We start from the raw sequence: 19,125 nt of genomic DNA on the forward strand, positions 1-19,125 counted from the left end.
TGACTGGATGGATGGATGAGTAAGTGAAAGAATGGTTGGATGGGTGAAAGGATAAATTGCTGGATGGATGGATGAGTATACAGTTGGATAGGGTGAAAGGGTGGATAGAGGGATGGATGAGTGAAACAATGGATTGAAGGATATATGATGGATAGGTTTGCAAATGGTTGAATATGTGTGGCCATGGATGGGCACACAGATGGAAGAACATGGTGAAATGAATGAATGGCGAATAACTGAATGATGGATGAAAGAATGATTACACCTTGTAGCCCCATTATCTTCAGAACATTGACCGGCAGGCGACATTTTAAAAAAATCAGCTGGGGGGGCTCAGCCTACAAAAGTTTGAAGACCTCTGATCTAGAGTGTCCCAGAGCTCTATGCTATGTTTGGGGAGAGATCTGGCGTCGAAATAGATTCATTTTAGGGACAGGCTTTTCCGATGTTTCTTAGTGTCTATTTCAGTGGCCTTAGTGTTCTAACCCGTTAGTCGCGGAAGCGAATGTACACACTTGGCTTACGGACTCGTTAGATATCCTTCTTCCCAAAAAGAAACAACTTATGAAGGGGAAGAGAGTGGGTTCGGCGCCGTGGTATACGCCCGAATTGAGATCCCTAAGGAAGGGATGCAAGAGGCTAGAGCGGTCCTGGAGGAAGGACTGGTGTGAAACGAAGCGGAAGGATTATCGGGAGGCCCTGAGTATATACAAATCCGCCATTCGTGCAGCAAAATCTGGATTCTTTGAAGAGAGAATAGGCTCCGCGGCCAACTCTTCTAAAGAATCATTCAGAGTTATCAAGGAATTACTCAACATCCCTGAACCCCAGATCATCCATGAGGACCCGCGCAAAAAATGCACAGAACTGGCGTCCTTTTTTAAAACAAAAATTGATAATATACTGGCTTCCCTTCCCCACCCAGGTGAGGTATCTCCCCCGGGTGATATCTCTGGTCCGCAGGGTAGGATGCAATCAGTGGAGCTGACCTCCTTTGGTACTGTTACCATGGAGGAGGTTCTCTTGATTTTGAGGACCATGAAGAGTGGCTCCCCGAAAGATCCGGTACCTGTTAAATATCTTAAACAGGTGGCATCTACCATTGGTGGCCCAGTGACGGACCTTATAAACTTGTCCCTCACTCAAGGGGTAGTACCCCCCAGTTGGAAAGGGGCGGTCGTGAAGGCCCTTTTAAAAAAGCCTAATCTGGACCCCGCCGACCTTGCCAACTTCAGGCCTATCTCGCTGTTGCCGGGCCTTAGTAAGATCGCTGAGAAGCTGGTCAACTGCCGCTTGTCGGACTTCTTGGAGGCCAATTCCCTCTTAGGTGACTCCCAAACCGGTTTCCGTCCCGGTCAGGGGACTGACACTGCCCTGCTGGCGGTTGTGGAGAACGCTAGGAGCATTTTGGATTCAGGGGGATCAGTGGCAGTGATCCTCCTGGACCTCAGTGCTGCTTTTGACACCGTGGACCATCAGGTGCTTCTCCAACGGCTGGCAGGGGTGGGGATCACCGGTCTGGCCCTCAGGTGGTTTGCTTCCTTTTTGGAAGGTCGCACATTCGAGGTATGGGAAGGCCCTGAAAAATCATCTTCAATCCCTCTCCAGTGTGGTGTGCCACAGGGCTCTTCATTGAGCCCTACGTTATTCAACGTCTACATGGCCCCCCTGGAGAGCGTGGTACTGCCACTGGGTATCAAAATCATCAGTTATGCTGATGATACTCAGTTGGTGGTAGGCCTTTCCCAGTCGGCTCACCATCCTGACCGGCTGCACTCGTGTCTGGAGAAGATCTACACATGGATGTGCAGCTCAGCTTTAAAGCTCAACGGCTCCAAGACGGAGCTGATGCTGCTGGGAAACTCCTCTCCATCTCTGTCTCCCAGCAGCTGGCCCGACTGCCTTGGACCTGTACCCACCCCCAAGCAGGAGATTAAGAGCCTCGGGGTCTGGCTTGAGCAGGACCTGTCGTTTAAAACCCATGCCAAAAAGACTGCTGGCGTGTGCTTTGGCCTGCTCCGCTCGGCTCGGAAGATTCTACCGCTGCTCCCAGCGGCCACTAGGAGACTTCTCATCCAGGGGCTTATCATCTCGCGGCTGGATTTCAGCAACGTGTTGTTCCTGGGTGCTCCAGAATCTACCATGAACAAACTGCAGCAAGTGCAGAATGCGGCCGCCAGGCTTCTGACGGGTATCCCCAGACATCAATCTGCTCGCCCTGCGCTCAAGGCACTGCATTGGCTCCCTGTGAGGGACAGGGTGAAGTTCAAGTCACTCTGTATCGCTCATAAAGTCCTGCAGGGGGCAGGTCCACCTATTCTGGGGAAGATGGTTCAGCCCTACAAAGCCCTCCGCTCTCTCCGGTCTGACCACCAACATCTTTTGCAGGCTGGGAGGGTGAAGAAAGTAAGAACTGGTGGCAGAAGGTTCTCTATAAACGTAGCCACTCTGTGGAATTCTCTTCCCCTACAACTTCGCTCGGAAGCCAGTCTGCTTCGGTTCCGCAAGCTTTTAAAAACTTTCCTGTTTTCTGCTTAAACCCCCACATTACTCTGTAGTTTCATTCCCTGGTGAGCGCTGGGATGCCTTTCTGGTAACCAGGCGCTATATAAAACTCATAATAATAATAATAATAATAATAATAGTGTTGTTATCTTGGCTCGTCCATGTGCAGTTGAGACATGAAAACGATCCTTCAACCGCATCAGGGGAAGCTTTGATACAGCAGATATTCGAATTTTGTTTCTCAGTCAAGTTCAAAAGCTTGTCTCGAGGGTATGTGAGAGGTGAGGGTCTCTCTGATGTATGAGGAGCAGCGTTTCTGGCCCCTGGCCCGGTCGGGTGCGGACAGGCGCAGATGGGCTTGCCTTTGGCGCGCCAGCAGTGCGCCCGCTGCGCGCGTCCGCTACACGTCCAGGTATCTGTTTTTATGGTGCTAGGTTTTATCAGCTAGACCCCTAACCGCAGTGGTGCTTTCGGCTGGGAGTAGGACACTTCCAGTTTGCGTCAATTTCCCTCCACGACAAACGGAACAATCAGTGGTGGACTGGGGAAAACGCAGTGCGGTAAAAAGCAACAAATTTAAAACAGGAGATGTTCAATTTTTAAAAAGGCAAGGAAAAGACATGTGGATGCGGCGGGGAAGCCTTTACCAGGCGTTCCTAGCAATTGGGGCAAAGTGCAGTATGCAGGTAGGCGAGTTGTGTGCAAATGAGCAAAGGTTTAAACTAGTTAATCAATTTAAAAGCACAGTATTTACATTCTCATGAGGCGAGGAACCCTTTACCAGGCGTTCCTAACAGTGGGGCAAAATGCAGTATGCTGTAAGTGAGTTGTGTGAAAATGAGCAAAGGTTAAAAGCGAGATAATCAATTTAAAAGCACAGTATTCAAAAGCATTTCTGGTGCGCAGGGAACCCTTTACCAGGCGTTCCACTTACTGTTAGGGAGAGCAACTGATCTGGAACCTAGTAGCCTCTAGCGCTAGCGGAAAAGAAAGTGGAATCACCTGGAGCCGGGCGCTGGCGTCGGACAATCATCCTGTCCACAGGTGCCACAGTGTTGGGCCTGGACTACGTGCCCAAAAGGATGTCGGTGAGGGCCTCATTAAACGGTAGCAAGGGCTACAAAGAGCTCGCACCCGGTTGAAGCACCTCTGTCAGGAGGTTAGTCCTGACTACCACTGTAGGATGCTCGAGGTTAAGAGCCTCACCTACTCCACGCAACACCACTACATACAATGCTCCCTCTTCCGTAGCCAGGGTAGAAGGAGACAACATGCCAAGGTCAGGCAAAGTGTCTAAAACACTGGCATCCCCCAGTTCCTCTCTCCAGTCCTGCTCACTCTCCTGGTCAGCTAGAGGGTCTCCCGACCCCTCCGAGTCCTCCTCCTCAGTATTTGGGTGCCATTCAGGTTAAAAAGGGGCCCCAGGAGTGAACAGGGACATAAAAACCCCTCCCGGCGCCGGATCCGGCATTGGGCAGCGCTGGATCCAGCGTCGGGCAACGCTGGTCCGGTACCAACCGGGGGCCGACGGCATTGAGCGCGGAAGTGGTGCCAGAGGAAGCAGCACAGGTGGAGGCATAATAACGTCAACCAACGCCAATCTCGTTCCAGGCCTGGATCTAAGGAGGCCCTGCGGTGCCGGAGCTAGAGCCACCAACCGGAGAAGGCCTAGGAGCCCAACTGAGTCTGCGGGGCCCGAAGGCGTGCCGGCGGGTTCAGGCCGCCCAAAGATAACGTACGAAGCTGGGCGGGAGTCGCTTTGGGTCCCGGAAAGGGAGGGAAACTCTGAGTTGACTCTTCGGGCTTTGAGCGCGGAGCTGCAGGAGGGGCACCACCCGCAGGCCTCGTCGGATCGGCCGACCGACGAGGAGAAGTCGAAGAGCGACGATGCTTCTTCGACTTCGTCTTATGCTTCGACTTACCCGACCCAGAGTGCGAAGAATTCGAAGACTTGGAACTGGAATGTTGGTGGCTCCGCCACCCTGGCGACCTCGAACGGCGCGGAACCTACTGCCGGTGCTCAAGCAGCTTTCGGGAACGCTCCAGCAAAGCTTTCGGCGCCATCGACCGGCAGTCGGAGCACTACTTGGGGTTGTGGTCGCGCTCCAGGCAAAAAAGACACATGCAGTGCGGATCCGTCACCGACATCATCCGATGACAGGAACCACATGGCTTGAAGCCGGGCATCCCTCGTGCACTGTAGGAGTCAAAGACTCGAAAAAAGAAGGCGACAAACCACTCTTTTCGGATCTACGCTGGCTGGTGCAGAAAAAGAAAGAAAAAGTCAGTGAGCGAGGGGGCATCTAAGTAGCTGCTGCAACGTAATCCTGGCGACCACGACGCCGACGACGGACGCTAAGCCGACCGAGGCCACCTTCCGAAGCACAGAGGTACAGCTGATGAAAAAGAATTCCGGATCCAGTCTGAAGCCTGGGGGTAATTCTAAGGTAAGGAATCTATAACTAACGTGTTTCTTTCAGATATGGTGCTAAACAATTGTATTTATACAGGCATATAAACAAGGTAGTAATCTAGTGTATCCCTCCAAGGGATGATACAACCCCATTACCTGATGGGATAGAGTAAAGGACCCCGTACTGGTCAAGAACTGGACACCCCATAGGAGATGTCAGACCACTGTGTGGTAATTGCTCAGCATGCAAGGACCCTCGGTGTCTGCGGAAGTACCTCTTCTGCTAATCTACCAGGATGTTCATCTTTTATAATTGAAAGCAGCCATGCAATGTACGCGTAGATTAGTGATGTTGTGGATATGTAGATAGCCCTGTTGCCCAGTGGATGAAGATAGTGATGACATTTGTACGTAGTAAGGAACAAGACCTTGTACATGATATTCAGGGCTTAGTGAAAATGTTGTGCGAAGCTAGATGTAAAACAAACTAGTTTCAGAGAAACTAATCCAACATTGTTGTGCGTGCAAATCTATGCAAAAGGTCACAGCTTGGAAATATTATTTGTGAGGACATGTAAGAAAGGATCTGCTTCGCTACATGGGCCTAACCGAGGAATATAAATATAGGAGGGCTTGGATATGAAAGTAGGAGACCTGGAGAATTCCCCACAGTCCTGTCTAATGAGATAATAGAATACATGAATTGCCTGCTAGGGGTACCGCTTTGATGGCTTCCTTCTAATGCAGTGAAAACATCTCCAAGGTCAAGGTGTGAGTTGAAGAATCTCAGAAAAAGTAACCAATGATCCATGTGGATCAGTTGGACAGTTCACTTATTCGTGTTGAAGAGGCATGTGTCATTTGCAGTACAAAGGGCAAAGCTTTATGATGCAAAGGCCTTCTGCCACTGGCATTTTGGATGTCCAAATACAGATTTACATCAGTATAGTTTGGAGGGTAGAGATCAGCCTCAGAAACTTAGCCAATGGTGCGGTATTAGTTGAATTTAGTATTTCCAGAACACACAAATCTGAGCCAAAAAGCTCTTAAAGATGGGTAAAATCTGGGCCCTCGGTAGAGGATCCATCAATGGTTGGGCCTTAAATCAAGCGTGGCCCTTCTTTCTGACAGCCAAGAGAATCTCTGCAACATACAACATGGTCACTGAATCAGAGTCGGATGCACCTCTAAAAGCGGTGCCGGGGACAATGCAAAAGTGGTTTTGAATTTGGAAATGAGCGTCTAGGGCCACAGAAATAGTCCTCCAGTTCAGAACCTGAAGGGCTGGAGGGCTTGGTAGAGCTCTGGCTTAGGCTGTCAAAGTTGCTGAACATGAAAACTCTGCAAACGCTTGATAGTCAGCGGGGGTACAGATGGTGGAGGTGCATCCCTGAACAAGTGGAAGAAGGCATGCTAAAAGACCCCTACCTTTTAGGAAGAACGGCTTAGGAGGATTGGTCCATATTAGAACGTACATGTTAGAGAGAGAGAGAGAGAGAGAGAAACACTATTTTTAAGTGTCTCATTTTAAGCACAAGCTAGGCACAACTTGGCCTGCCACTCCTTAATGGCCAGCTGGGTCTGGTTGCTCAATGGAATAATGCATCCACTCAAGGGTTCTGTGTTTGACCACATGGTCACAGGTTTTAAATCCCAGCAAGACACTTAGAGTTTCATCCTTTCAAAGCCAATAAAATGTCAACATCAAGTTGGGTAACAATTGTTCGGAACACTTCCTGGAGGACTACAACGCTGCACCTTAAGGAATGACAACAGACCTAGCCTACAGATTATGAACCATTTAAAATGTTTGTAATTTGGTAAAGATAACAGTGAAACTCCAAACCTGTGTCAGTTAGGTGCTACTAAACAAGACCTGCCGCCATGGCACAAGACGGCACTGAACACAGACTGAGTGGATGGCACTAAGACTGGAGCCACATACCGTCACTTGGCAGTGCCATTTCCTGAAGTAATTTTTGTGGATCCAGTCTGGTACCAGAGTATATTTATACGGTGAGGACATGCAGAAGAAGTATTCATCAAAAAAACATACACAGAGGTAAAATGGGACAAGTCATCATAACACTTCATCTTTTAAATATAGAAATATTGTTAAGTGGCTACAGGAAGAGATATCACTCTTTAATAAAAGTGTGCGTGCACAACGTACTGTTCCCCGATTAGCTCAGTGATACACCGTTTAATACACAGTTTTAATATATTTTCTAGTCTCTGGTAAAGGGTTCTCACCTGAAAATGTCCCGAACCTTGAACCGAAAACACCAGGTACACTGTGCTGCTCTCCCAAAAAGCACGATTTAGCTTACGCTCATTGCTAGGTGTTGTAGACCAGATTCCTTTTTGCTGCGATATCTCAAGATTTCGTAGGTTACTGCTCTTCATTATAAAGTAACGTATTGGCATATTCGGTCTTGGTGATGGAGACTTGGATCCCTGAAAAAAAGAAAAAAAAACACAACTAATTAACTTTTTTGAAAAACTCAAATTATGTAAAAATATAGGGCATTCATTGATAAAGTTAAAACACACTCTTGAAGGCCCATACAATGGTGTTTTCTCCTAATCCTTACTTTTATGAGCTATCAACATGGTGGCGTGTTCCGTACCACGAGGATCAAGACGCTAGTTGTATATCTAACTGAACAGCCAATCTTAAGACCCATTTGAAATTGAACTGATAGTCCTATGTACCAATTAAATATGGTTGAATTAACGAACAAGTTTGTAAATTTTGCAACACCTTTTTTGGTACAGACTCTATCTAACCAAAGATTCCTCAGCTTAAGAATGTTCTCCAAAATCTTGAGTAGTACCTCTGAGCACCGGCAGGTGGCTCTGATTTGGTGTCATTCACACCAAAAGTGATGTCACAGTGCCCATATAAAAGCCACCAAGGCATGCTGGGTCCAGATTCTTCCATGACTATTTCTGCGCCAAAAACATGGACCCATGTAAAAAGCAAGCTTTGACCAGGATGCAATATCTAATGGGACCTTTCGGATGAAAATACCAGTTCACAAAGCAGGAAGCATGAGAGGGTCATTGAGGAGTCTAAAGAAGGTTAGAATCCCTACCAGAAAAGGGCAACCACAGATTCCTCACCTGAGAATAGATACCCAAGCAATACCTTGTTAGAGGTAGGTCTGCAAACTGACTCAGACGAAAAGGTACTGGAGGACCGAGCAGACAAAATGCTCATCTAAATAAACCTGGCTGTCTAAGCAGTAGTGCTTCATGAATGTGTGATGTGATGACGACGTAGCAGCTAGGCAGATGTACAAGACTGGTACCTCATATGTCAAAGCAGTTGTAGCGGCGTTGGCCCTGGCAGAATTGCCCCACAAGCCCGCAGGAGGCTAATTCTTAGCTAGGGCATAGCAGGTATTAATGCCGAGTACCATCCATAGAGAGATGTTCTGTTTCTGCACAGCTTAGCCCTTCTTCACTCCATCGAACCCAATGAAGAGCTGATTGCGCACCCAATAGTCTTTAGTGCGATCAATGTAGAACGAGAGAACTCTTTTCGTCAAGAAGGACGCATGTGTCTGAAGAACCAGTTTGTCAGGGAAAAAACTGGCGTATAGACGGTGAACTGACAACAGCTTGAAGCTCACTGACCCCCCTTGGCCGATGTAATGGCCACTAGAAAGACCCTCTTGATGGTTGAAAGTTGTGCAAACAGCTATGTATGGGCTTGAAGGAGGCACACATAAGAAATGTGAGGACAAAATTGATGTCCCATTATGGCATCACAAAAGGGATGGGAGGGAACAAGTATTAAACCTTTCAGAAAACGAATTACAACAGGTGAATTGTACAGGGTGGGTGCTTTATCAGCCGCAGGAAAGACAAAATGGCCAGCAGGTAACCCTCAACCGCGTCCAGGGCAAGGTTTGCTGGGCTAAAAACAAAACAAACAGCAACACCTCTGACACGGTGCAGAAACGGGGGTCCACCTGGCACGAGGAACCCCAAGCCACAATCTTATTGCAATAGCAGACGTATACAAATTTAATGGAGGGATGTCTGGCTGCCAAGATGACATCAAAGACCTTGGGAAGAAGATCAAAACCCCTCCACTGTCGCTGCTCAATCTCCACACATGAAAGTAGAGGGTGCGCATGTTGACGTGCAGGCCCTGCCCAACTGCTGAGACAAGAGATCCTCCTGGTGTGGCAGACTGATTGGAGGACAGATGCTCATACTCAGAAGGTCGGAATACCCAATTCTCTGTGCTCAATATAAAGCCACTAGAACGAATTGGGCCCGTCAGCTTTGACCTTTTTGAGAACTTGGGGCAGGAGTGGTATCAGAAGAAAGGCATACAGGAGTTCCTTCCCACATGTGGAAAGACCTTGTGCCACCTCTAGGTGTGTTCACCATTTGTGATCTGCAAGGCATCGACAGCGGAGTTCATCCGTCCTGGAGTTCAGTAAGCCCTCCAGGTGCTGCACCATCACAAAAATGTCCTGGCTTTCTAGCCAAGTCCAGGGCACAGGGTTCATGACTCCACTCCGCGTTGTATGTGGCAATACCACATGTGGTTGAGTTGTACGTGAACACTTGAACCAGTCTTCCCATGATGGATGGAAGGAAGGCTTTGAAAGCCATGCAGAGAGCCTTCAACTCCAGCAGACTGATGTGGAGCGGAGTCGCCACCGGAGACCAGAGTCCTCTGATCTCCACTTCTCCTGGGTTCTATCACAGAAATTATGCATTGGTCACCATTGTCAGCTTTGGGTGGGGAAGGCAGAAGTGTCTGCCATTAGGCCTATCATGGTTCTTCAGCTACCACTGAAGATCTTTTGCAATCATCTGATATCTGGAACAGCTTGCAGAGAATTCCCTGATGCTGCCCCCACTAGGACTTCAGGTCCCACTGCAGATCTCACATGTGCCATTCAGTATGCTTCACCACCGGGATGCAGGAGGCCATGACAGCCAGCTGCCTCAGAGTAAGTCGTACCGAAATCCAGGAAAGAGGTAAAATGTCAGAATCATAACCTGAATATTCAGTATTCACCGCTCCAGAGGATAGATGTGACATCTCACTGTATCCAGACGGGGTGAGGTGTGACTTCAACATGTTGATAGTAAGCCCCAGCGAATGCATGAGTCTGGAGATCGGTGACAACTGCCTGGGGAAAGCCCACCTTCAGCAGCCTGTCATCAAGGTTGGGGAAGACTGGAACCCTGGAATTCCGAGGATGGGTTGCAACAACCGTCATCACTTATGTGAGCAGCCTAGGGGCACACATAAGGCTGAAAGGGAGCACAGCGAACTGGAAATGTTTGTGGCCCACCATGAACTGCAGGTAACACCTGTGGGGTGGCAGGACAGGGATCTGGAGATGCGCATCTTGCAGGACCAGAGCGACCATCTCCATGATCCAGTGCAGATAGAACATGAGCCAATGTGAGCATTCTGAATTTCTCTTTCCTTCGAAAGTACAGTAGAAGGTGCAGATGTAATATAGGACAGAGGCCTCCAATTTTCGTGAGCATCAGAAAGTAGCCGGAATAACAACCACGCCTTACTTCTGGTGCGGCCACCCTCTTAATGGCTCCATTGGCCAGAAAGGCCTGCACTTCCTGATGGAGCAAGTTGTCAGCCATTCTTGGAAAGCTGGGAAAGGCGGAAGGGTTTCCATAAATGGAAGGGGCAGACTCTTTGCACACAATTTGAAGCACCCACTTGTCGAAGGTAATCGCAGATCAGTGGGGCAGGTGGTGCCTGATCCTGCCACCAACATAGGGGATTATGAAGACTACTTCACCCTTGATTCTTGGTAGGGTTCATATGCCACCCCAGTGTAATGGTACAATTACTTGATGTTTCTCATCATCACCAGGTTGGGCCAGCTACATACATTATTATTACTATGGGCCACAATACCCCTCTACTGCAGTGAGATTCACCATTATCATTTGCGCAGGGAGACTACATTTTCCATGATTCACAGTACACTATGGTACTGTCATATAGTTACTGCTTTTCTATATATTGTGTTAAGTTAGCATGAGTTTATTAAATGTTTAAACAACATATTTTCCTTCGGCTTAAGTTTGCACACGACACATAATTGTTATTGTAGCTTTCAACCTAGACGAAAGATGTGATTTATTTGAGAATAATATGTTATTGCTCTGATATCGGTTGTGCTTGGTACACTTGGTACACTGTCTGCATACTGAGAATTGCACCCTCTAAGAATAACCTAACACAAGATTGCTGGGAGGCCTAATCCTCGCACCACATTAGACATAACACAAATAATGTTGCTGCCAACATTGGGCTCTAAGCGGGTTTAAGATAGAGTTACCGAGAATGCAAAAACACACTTGATAGTGCTTCGCATGCAGAGAGCTGGTGGCTGAAGATGTGATCTTCTCCTACTGATATTTAGAGGTATGAGCCCACCCTGCTAAAACCCAAATGAGACCTTCTTAGATGTAATATAGTATGCTAAATAGGGTGCGCGAAATATAGGTGATACAGATTTCTATAGATTTTTGCATTATAATATGCTATACTATATAATATGCTATACGTTCGCTTACTATGGATTAGTGACTATGCTGATAACTCTGATTTTTATAATATGTATGCTGGTATTATATAAGATACTGCGTTTGAGAACCTTGTATTGAAAAATAAATATTTCAAACTTGCAAGTGTGTTCTTTTACTCCCCGTTGTGGTTTGAAATGATTATAGAGCGAAAGAGTGTTCATGTGTTCCACGATACCTGAGGTAACCCAAGTTCATGTTCTGGTTTGTCTAAGTCATTGGGAGTTTGTTATGACCAATGAGACACTGTAGCTAGTTCGGTAAGGGGATTTTTGATACTAAGGTGGGTTTTGGGTCACCCTAATTCACCGAGGTTCTAGATCTCTATGCACAGTTCTGTGGGAGAACGGAAACCCTGCTACAGTACACTCATTAGGGATGATCACATATGTATTTTCACCTTGTGTTATACTACAGTGGCCCCCCTCTTTAACATCGCTTGACGAGTTAATGATGAATGGAGACTACATTTCCCTCTGCACCGACACAGAGAAGGGCCATTGCACCTGTTTTCGCCCTGTCCACCACCCTCATAGATCAGCTGAATCTCGCTAAACGAGGTATTCACTGCCACCAATTAACCAATCACTTTGGAAATCAGACTTTTCCGTCCGGACCTCGGAGATTATAAATACTAACAGCCAGTCGTATTAACTTGCTACAAGCAGGGAATCTAAACCAAGTAGGTCTCATAGTGGGTTGGGACCCTTGCAGAAGTAAGTGTTTCATGTTGCTGTACAGTGTGTCTTGCGATGTTAAACCCCAAATAAGTTTCTTGTTTTAATGTAAAGACTATAGTTGCTCTGGAGAATTTACATGTTTTTGCTCTCTTTGACAGTAGTTTTAATTGCCCTTCTTTGAGAGTCTGACTGCAGGGCCACCCACTGTTGGCCCCGGGAGGACATTTATCTCCAGCACTTTGGGTGTGTCTAAAACAGCATCTTAGCTATTTTTTTTTTATCACAGACGGACATCTCAAGGTGAATGGTATGCTCCTGAAAAAGAAAAAAATGATGGGGTCATGTATGATGGTCTAAAATATACCTGTGCCTTGAAAAGCACCTTACTCCTACCTGCAGAAGTCCTGCAGGGTAAGAGATGTGTACGAGAGGTGGAAGGAGGGACACTTTCAAAGAATCATTCAAAACATGCCTAATTTTGACACCAGATGAAATATGTGTGTGTGTATATGACAGCAATGAGTGGAACATTAATGGGTGCACATTCTCTAGCATACGAATAAGCATGAAGGAGGGGATAAGATTGTGTGAATGACATGATGGCAAATATCCTCATGCCATGTATAATTTTTATTTATAGGTACAACCGTAAGTGGCAAGTATTATACGTTCAGTGCGTGCTTTGAGTATTTTGCATGCCGCACAAAAAAGACAAGCAAGACATATCATTGGGGGAGTGACACGATTTGAACCTACCTTGACGAAAGCCCAGGACCTTCTTAGGCAGAGAGTATAGGGCTGAAACATGTTGGTGATTTAGGTTTAAAGCATTTTATTAAGACAAAAGAACACGGGGAGAGGGAACAGGAGGTTAGGGTTACAGACAGTATAAATAGGAGAAAAATCGTAGTATCAGGAGCGTGCCCGTGGAACAGTTCGTTAGGCCAGAGGAAAAGCAATAGCAGATGAAAAAAAATAAAGTGCAATTTATATCTCCACTCTGCGCATATCCAGCACCCCAAATCTGATCAAAGAAGGCAATGAAATTGACACAAAAAAAAGCACAGCCCCTCCCCCTCTAGAACCCCCGCCCCAAAGAAAAAACCAACTCCCCCCAACCCCCCCGTCCAATGTCCCATTACCAGTACTACCCGCCCCAGAGCCACACCCCCCCTCACTAAGAACCCGCCCCCCACTCATTCTAGTCTGCCGGAGTCGCCGGCGGCGTCAGCCTCAAAAGCCTGAGGTACCTCGGGCAGGTGAGCTCCCTGAATTCGGTGGTTAACAGCGCAAGGAAGGGTTGCCACAGCTCATCAAATTGATCTATCTCCCCCGCCACCGTGAGCGATAGTTTCTCCATTCCCAACACGTGCCAGAGTCTATGTAGCCAACCTGTAATGGAGGGGACAGTGGTAGTGCGCCAATGGATGAGGATATTCTGGACCGCAGACCCCAGCGTGATCGCGATCTGCCTACCCCTGCGGGACTTCAGCGGGTACATTAGGCCATTAGGGAGGCCCAGCAATACATACGCCGGAAAGCGCGGGAGCTCAATTTCAAAGTGCTTATCCACCTCATCCAGAACCTCCTTCCAATAGGCGGTCAGCAAGGGACAATCCCAAAGAATATGTGAGAGGGTCCCCACCAGCCCGCACCCTCTCCAGCACCCCTTATCAATGTGCCTATTCATCTCATATAGTCTCTCTGGGGTGTAGTACCAGTATGTGGACACCTTGGTGAATGTCTCCGTAAGGCTGGTATGGTACGCAGAGTGTCGTGCCCGATGTGCGATCTGGTCCCATTCCTTGTGGCTAAGTGTCCTGCCCAATTCCCTGTGCCATCGTTCCCTCCCCGGGTTATAATAGTGGAACGGTGGGGGCTGTAGATGTTTATAAAGATCAGTAATCAATTTAGCATCAGAGGTACGGGTCACCAGCCACCGCTCATACGGTGTAATTTGACGATCAGCGGTGTCCCGCACCTGGGGCCGGAGGGCCCAATGTCGGACCTGCATGTAACGTAGTCTATCCAACTCCGTCAGGCCGAACTCCTGCTGAAGCTGCTGAAAGGGGACCACGCCTTCCGGCCCATAGACCTGAAAGAGCGCCCGGCAGCCCGCAGTCCTCCAATGGGAGAAAGCGCCTGGCTCCATCCCCGGGGAGAAATCAGGATTATCCACAATAGGTGTAAATGGTGAAGGGAAAGTGGTAAGGTCTTGGGCCTCGCAGACTGCATCCCACACCCTCAAGGGGACCCGTGTAACGAAAGAGGCGTAAAGGTTGGGGGGGCGGTGAGCGCGGCGCAAGAATGGAACCTCCTGTAGGGTGCGGCCCGCCACCGCTTGGTCCTGAAAAAGCCAATGTTTATCGGACTCCCACCTGCTCCACTCCACAAGGTAACGTAGCTGCGCCGCCTGAAAGTACTTACGGAGGTCTGGAATACCAAGGCCCCCCGCCTCCGGGGCAAGCGTGGAGAGAACCCTCTTCATCCGCGGCTTGCGGCCTTGCCAGACAAAGCGGGAGATGTCGGCCTGCGTTTGTCTAATGCAGCCCACTGGAGGCTGGAGAGGTAGGGCTTGAAAAAGATATAGTATCTGGGGCAAGACCGTCATCTTAACCGCCGCGATCCTTCCCAGCCAGGATAGTAGGCCCTTACTCCAGCGGCCGAGCTCCTCCCTGATCTTTTTACTGAGAGAAGTGTAATTAGCCGTCACCATCGCTGGCAGCGTGGGTGCCAGTAGGATCCCTAGGTATGGTACAAGGGACGATGACCACTGCATAGGGAAGAGTCGCTGGAGGTCCCTCCTCGTGTCCGCAGCCAGAGACACATCTAAAGCCACCGACTTGCTCATGTTCATTTTAAAGCCGGCCACACGTGAAAAGGCATCCAACTCGCGGATGCAGGCGGGCAAGGACCTCCTAGGGTCGTCCAGGGTTAACAGGACATCGTCCGCATAGAGGCTGACCGTGTGGACAAACTGGCCCATCCTGATCCCAATAGCATCCGGATTGTGGCGGACCCTCTGGGCGAATGGCTCCATGTAGAGAGCAAAGAGGAGTGGAGAGAGGGGGCAGCCCTGCCTCGTACCGCGCTCGATTGCAAAACTACGGGAGCTGCACCCGTTGACTCGCACCGACGCTGAAGAATACTTATAGCAGTTGAAGACCATTGTGCAGAATTTATCACCAATTTCCAGTTTCCTGAGGACCAGCTCGAGATACGGCCAATGAACTCTATCAAAGGCCTTCTCAGCGTCCACTGCTAGCAACATCCGCTCCCCCGGTATCCGCGAAGCCTTCTCTAAAACGTGCGTCACACGCTTGGTGTTGTCGACCGTCTGCCTCCTGGGCACAAAGCCAGCCTGGTCCGCCTCAACCAAACCGGGGAGGTGCAGGGCCAGCCTGGACGCCAGAATCCCCGTGTACAACTTGAGGTCGACGTTGAGGAGCGAGATGGGCCTGTACGAGCCGCATAGAGCCCGGTCTTTCCCGGGTTTCGGAATCACCGAGACCGTCGCATTCAGGAGATCCGGTGGGATGGCTCCCGGGTCAGAGAAGGAGTTAAACAGCCGAGTTAAGACAGGGGCCACAACCGGGCAAAAGGTCTTATAAAACAGGGACGTGTAACTGTCCGGGCCCGGGGCCTTCCCGGGCTTCAACCTAGCTATAGCGGAGATCACCTCTTCAACGTGAATATCCCGCTCCAGATATTCCGCCTGAACGGGATCCAGTGCCGGAAGAGGCACCGACTCTAGATATTCCTCGGTGTCCCGCGGCGAGGAGGGCTCCCCAGCGTACAGCGCCTCATAGAAACTGCAGACCTCCGCGTCCTCGGAAACGGCCACCCCGTCCGCACTCAAGAGTTCCTTCACTACGTTACGCTGTTGCGCGACCCGAAGCCGATGCGCCAGGAGCTTGCCGCACCTGTCCCCTCCTGTGTAGTAGGCATGTTTCAAGCGCAAGGCAGCGTATTCCGCTCTATCCAGGTCCAGCGCCGACAGGAGCTTCCTTGCCGCCTTCAGCTGCTTCCAAACCCTCGGAGCACCCGTACGGCGGTGGACCTGCTCAAGCTCCCGAACCTGAGTAGTCAGTTCATCCCTCTTCCGTTGCCGCTCCCTATTTTCCGCCGAGGAGATGGAGATGAACTCCCCCCGAAGATCCGCCTTCAACGCAGCCCACTGTGTCGCTAGTGAAGTGTCTGTATTACTGTTGTGTGTCTGATAGTCCTGTATGACCTCTGTAATACGTTTCACCACCGCTTTCTTGTGCAAAAGGGTGTCCCTAAGGCGCCACATCCCCCGAGAGGGGGAGGCCGCCGGCCACGCAAACGCGCCAGTAACCGGCGCATGGTCAGACAGAGTCAGGACCCCAACGTCCGCCGCCGTAGCAGCGGCGCGCATCGGCCCACTAACCAAGAGATAGTCCAACCGTGCGTAGGTGCGGTGCGCATGCGAAAAATAGGAGTAGTCTCTATCCGTGGGATGCATGGAGCGCCAAAGGTCGTGTAAATCCATGTCCGCAATCCGGGCCTTCACAGCCTGGGAAAGTTCTCAAGTCTGTGGAAACCGCTGCGCTGACCTATCCAATATTGAATCAAAGACGATATTAAGGTCCCCACCTAGAATAACATGTCGGTCAGGCGAGGCAGTGACATCCACCAGTACTGAGTCCAAGAAGCGTTCCTGGTGGTCATTCGGGCTATAGACAGAGCCAACTGTAAACGCTATACCTCCCAGGCGGAGGCGATATGCCAGAAGCCTCCCCTTCTGCTCAGCGTATTTATATAACACCTCCCCCCTGAAGGAGCTCGCTATGAGAATGGCCCCCCCCGCAGTCTTGGTCGCTGCAGAGGAGAAAAACTGGGTGGGGAACTTAGCAGAGCGCAATCTATGGCAGTCATGGGACAATAAGTGGGTCTCCTGCAAAAGGCAGATGTCAGCCTGCGTCCCCTCAAGCAGAGACAGAATCGCCCTGCGCTTAACCGGATTATTCAGTCCCTTAACATTAAGGGTCACCACCTTCAGGGACGACATGTCTCCCAGGGACCAGGAACGCTATGCAGCGGGCAAGGAACCAGGGGGGGGGGGGGGGCGCGGGGCAGTCGCGCGGGACAGGCCAGAGCAGGCCAAGCGTGGGCATGGACAACTTCGGACGGGACTTCCCCAACTCTAAAACAACACCCAACCCCACCCCAAACACACCCACGGCAACTAGCCAAATGCCAACTCAAACAACCCATTGTCTCAGTCAAGCCCCAAAACTGGCAAGTCCGTAGAAAATAGAAAAGTGGACGTCCGGCCACTCACCTCCACCCGCTCCCCCCGACCCCCCCCAGCCCCAAACCTGGCATCGAAGAAGCTATGTTCATCTCCCCCCGGAGTGAGTCTAGGCCGTCAAGGCCACGCCGTTGGAGTCGGCCAAGTCCCTGGCCGCCGCCCTCAAGGCACCGGCCATGTCCGCCCTGATGGTAGGGGAATCAGGACACCCAGCGCTCGCCGTCGATCGTCTCCTCGCTGACCTCCGTCGGCCCCCTCTCTCCGATCGCCTCCAGGACGGCGTGGCTCCATCCTCCTCCGTAGCCGTGAGCCCCAGGACACCGCAAATGTCTTGCAAGGAGCGTAGCTGATGTAGCACTCCGTTCCAGCGAAAGATCAAGCGAAAGGGGTGCCCCCAGGAGTACGGCGTCTCATGTTCGCGCAAGAAGTCGGTGGCAATCCTGAAGGACCTGCGCTTCTGCAGCGTGATGGCGGACAGGTCCTGATAGAGCACCACGGGCCGCTCCCGGAAAGTCAGTGGCTGTTTCCTGCGGGCTTCAGACATGATGCGCTCCTTCAGCGGGAAGTCGGGCAGGAAAGCTAAGATGTCCGGCGGGGGCGCCGATGACTGGCGCTGTCGTCCAACCCTGTGAGCTCTATCAATGCGGATAGGAAAGTCCGCGGCCTCCCCCAGGATCTCCCGGAACAAGTCCTGCAGATAGCCCACCAGGTCAGTCCCTTCGTCCGCAGACTGCACACCACGCACTCGAATGTTATTTCTCCTCGACCTGTTCTCAAGGTCCTCGGAGTGGGCCTGGAGCTCAACACACTGCTCCCGGAGACGGAGAACGTCCTGTTGTAAGTGGACAATCTCGTCGTCCCGGCGCTGGGCCGCCGTCTCCACTGTATCAACCCGTTCACTGAGGCCCTCCACCTCTCTGCGGACCTCACGGACCTCACTAGCCACTTCCCGCTTCAGCGTCTGGAAGTCCTCCTTAAGGGAACTGAACAACTCCTCCATGAAAGATCTCGTGACAGGGGGTTCTGCCCCGGGCGCGTCCGCCGAGGCCCGGGAAGACCCCGGCGACGGCTGTGCTCTGTCCCGTTGCTGCTGGGCCCTGCCAAGCATATCCGGCAGGGTGCGGTCCCCCTTCCTCGAGCCACCTTTTCCAGACATTCCAAGCGCCTCAGGTGAAGAGCGGGCACAGGCCCGACCGCTCCGGAGAATGTCTAACCACCAGCAAGTACTCGCTGTGGGGAGCTCTCGGCAAAACCGGGGACCTGCACCACAGACGACAAAATGGCGGGTCGGTCCGGGCACTACAAGCTGTGGGCGCCGAGTCGAGATGGCAACCGGAACCTGCGCTGGGGGGACCCGGCCCGGCCAGTACGCTCCGCCACTGGGAGATAGCTGTGTAGAGGCGGAGGGTGCAGGAAACTGCCTTCAGGGGACTCCGGAGGAGGCCAACGACACCGACCCCTCGAGGACAAAATGGCGGCAGGGTGGGGCCAAGCAGAGCGCCTGAGCCCGGCGACACCACCGGGCCACTCCAGAAACCAGGCAATCTGGAAAGTTCCACAACCGGGGCCGCTCGGTTACTTAGTAGAGTTGGCAGATCTGGCCCCGTTCTCAAGTCGATCGTCCTCCAGTCCCGGGACCGGGATCCTCACCATTCAGG

The 19,125-nt window shown here is 50.7% G+C and overlaps 1 protein-coding gene across 8 annotated transcripts in view; it reads right to left on the minus strand.

The window, feature by feature from the left end:
• The window catches only part of YTHDC2 (YTH N6-methyladenosine RNA binding protein C2), a 1,208,271-nt gene that overhangs the window by 186,730 nt on the left and 1,002,416 nt on the right, over positions 1-19,125 (minus strand). For all 8 annotated transcript variants that reach the window (XM_086961045.1, XM_086961046.1, XM_086961047.1 and 5 more), the window contains one exon: positions 7,172-7,375. In XM_086961045.1, the coding sequence (XP_086817171.1) occupies positions 7,172-7,375 (204 nt within the window). The remainder of the gene's footprint in view (positions 1-7,171; positions 7,376-19,125) is intronic.

This window comes from Lissotriton vulgaris, chromosome 3_1, assembly GCF_964263255.1.
Source record: "Lissotriton vulgaris chromosome 3_1, aLisVul1.2, whole genome shotgun sequence".
Lineage (NCBI taxonomy): Eukaryota > Metazoa > Chordata > Amphibia > Caudata > Salamandridae > Lissotriton > Lissotriton vulgaris.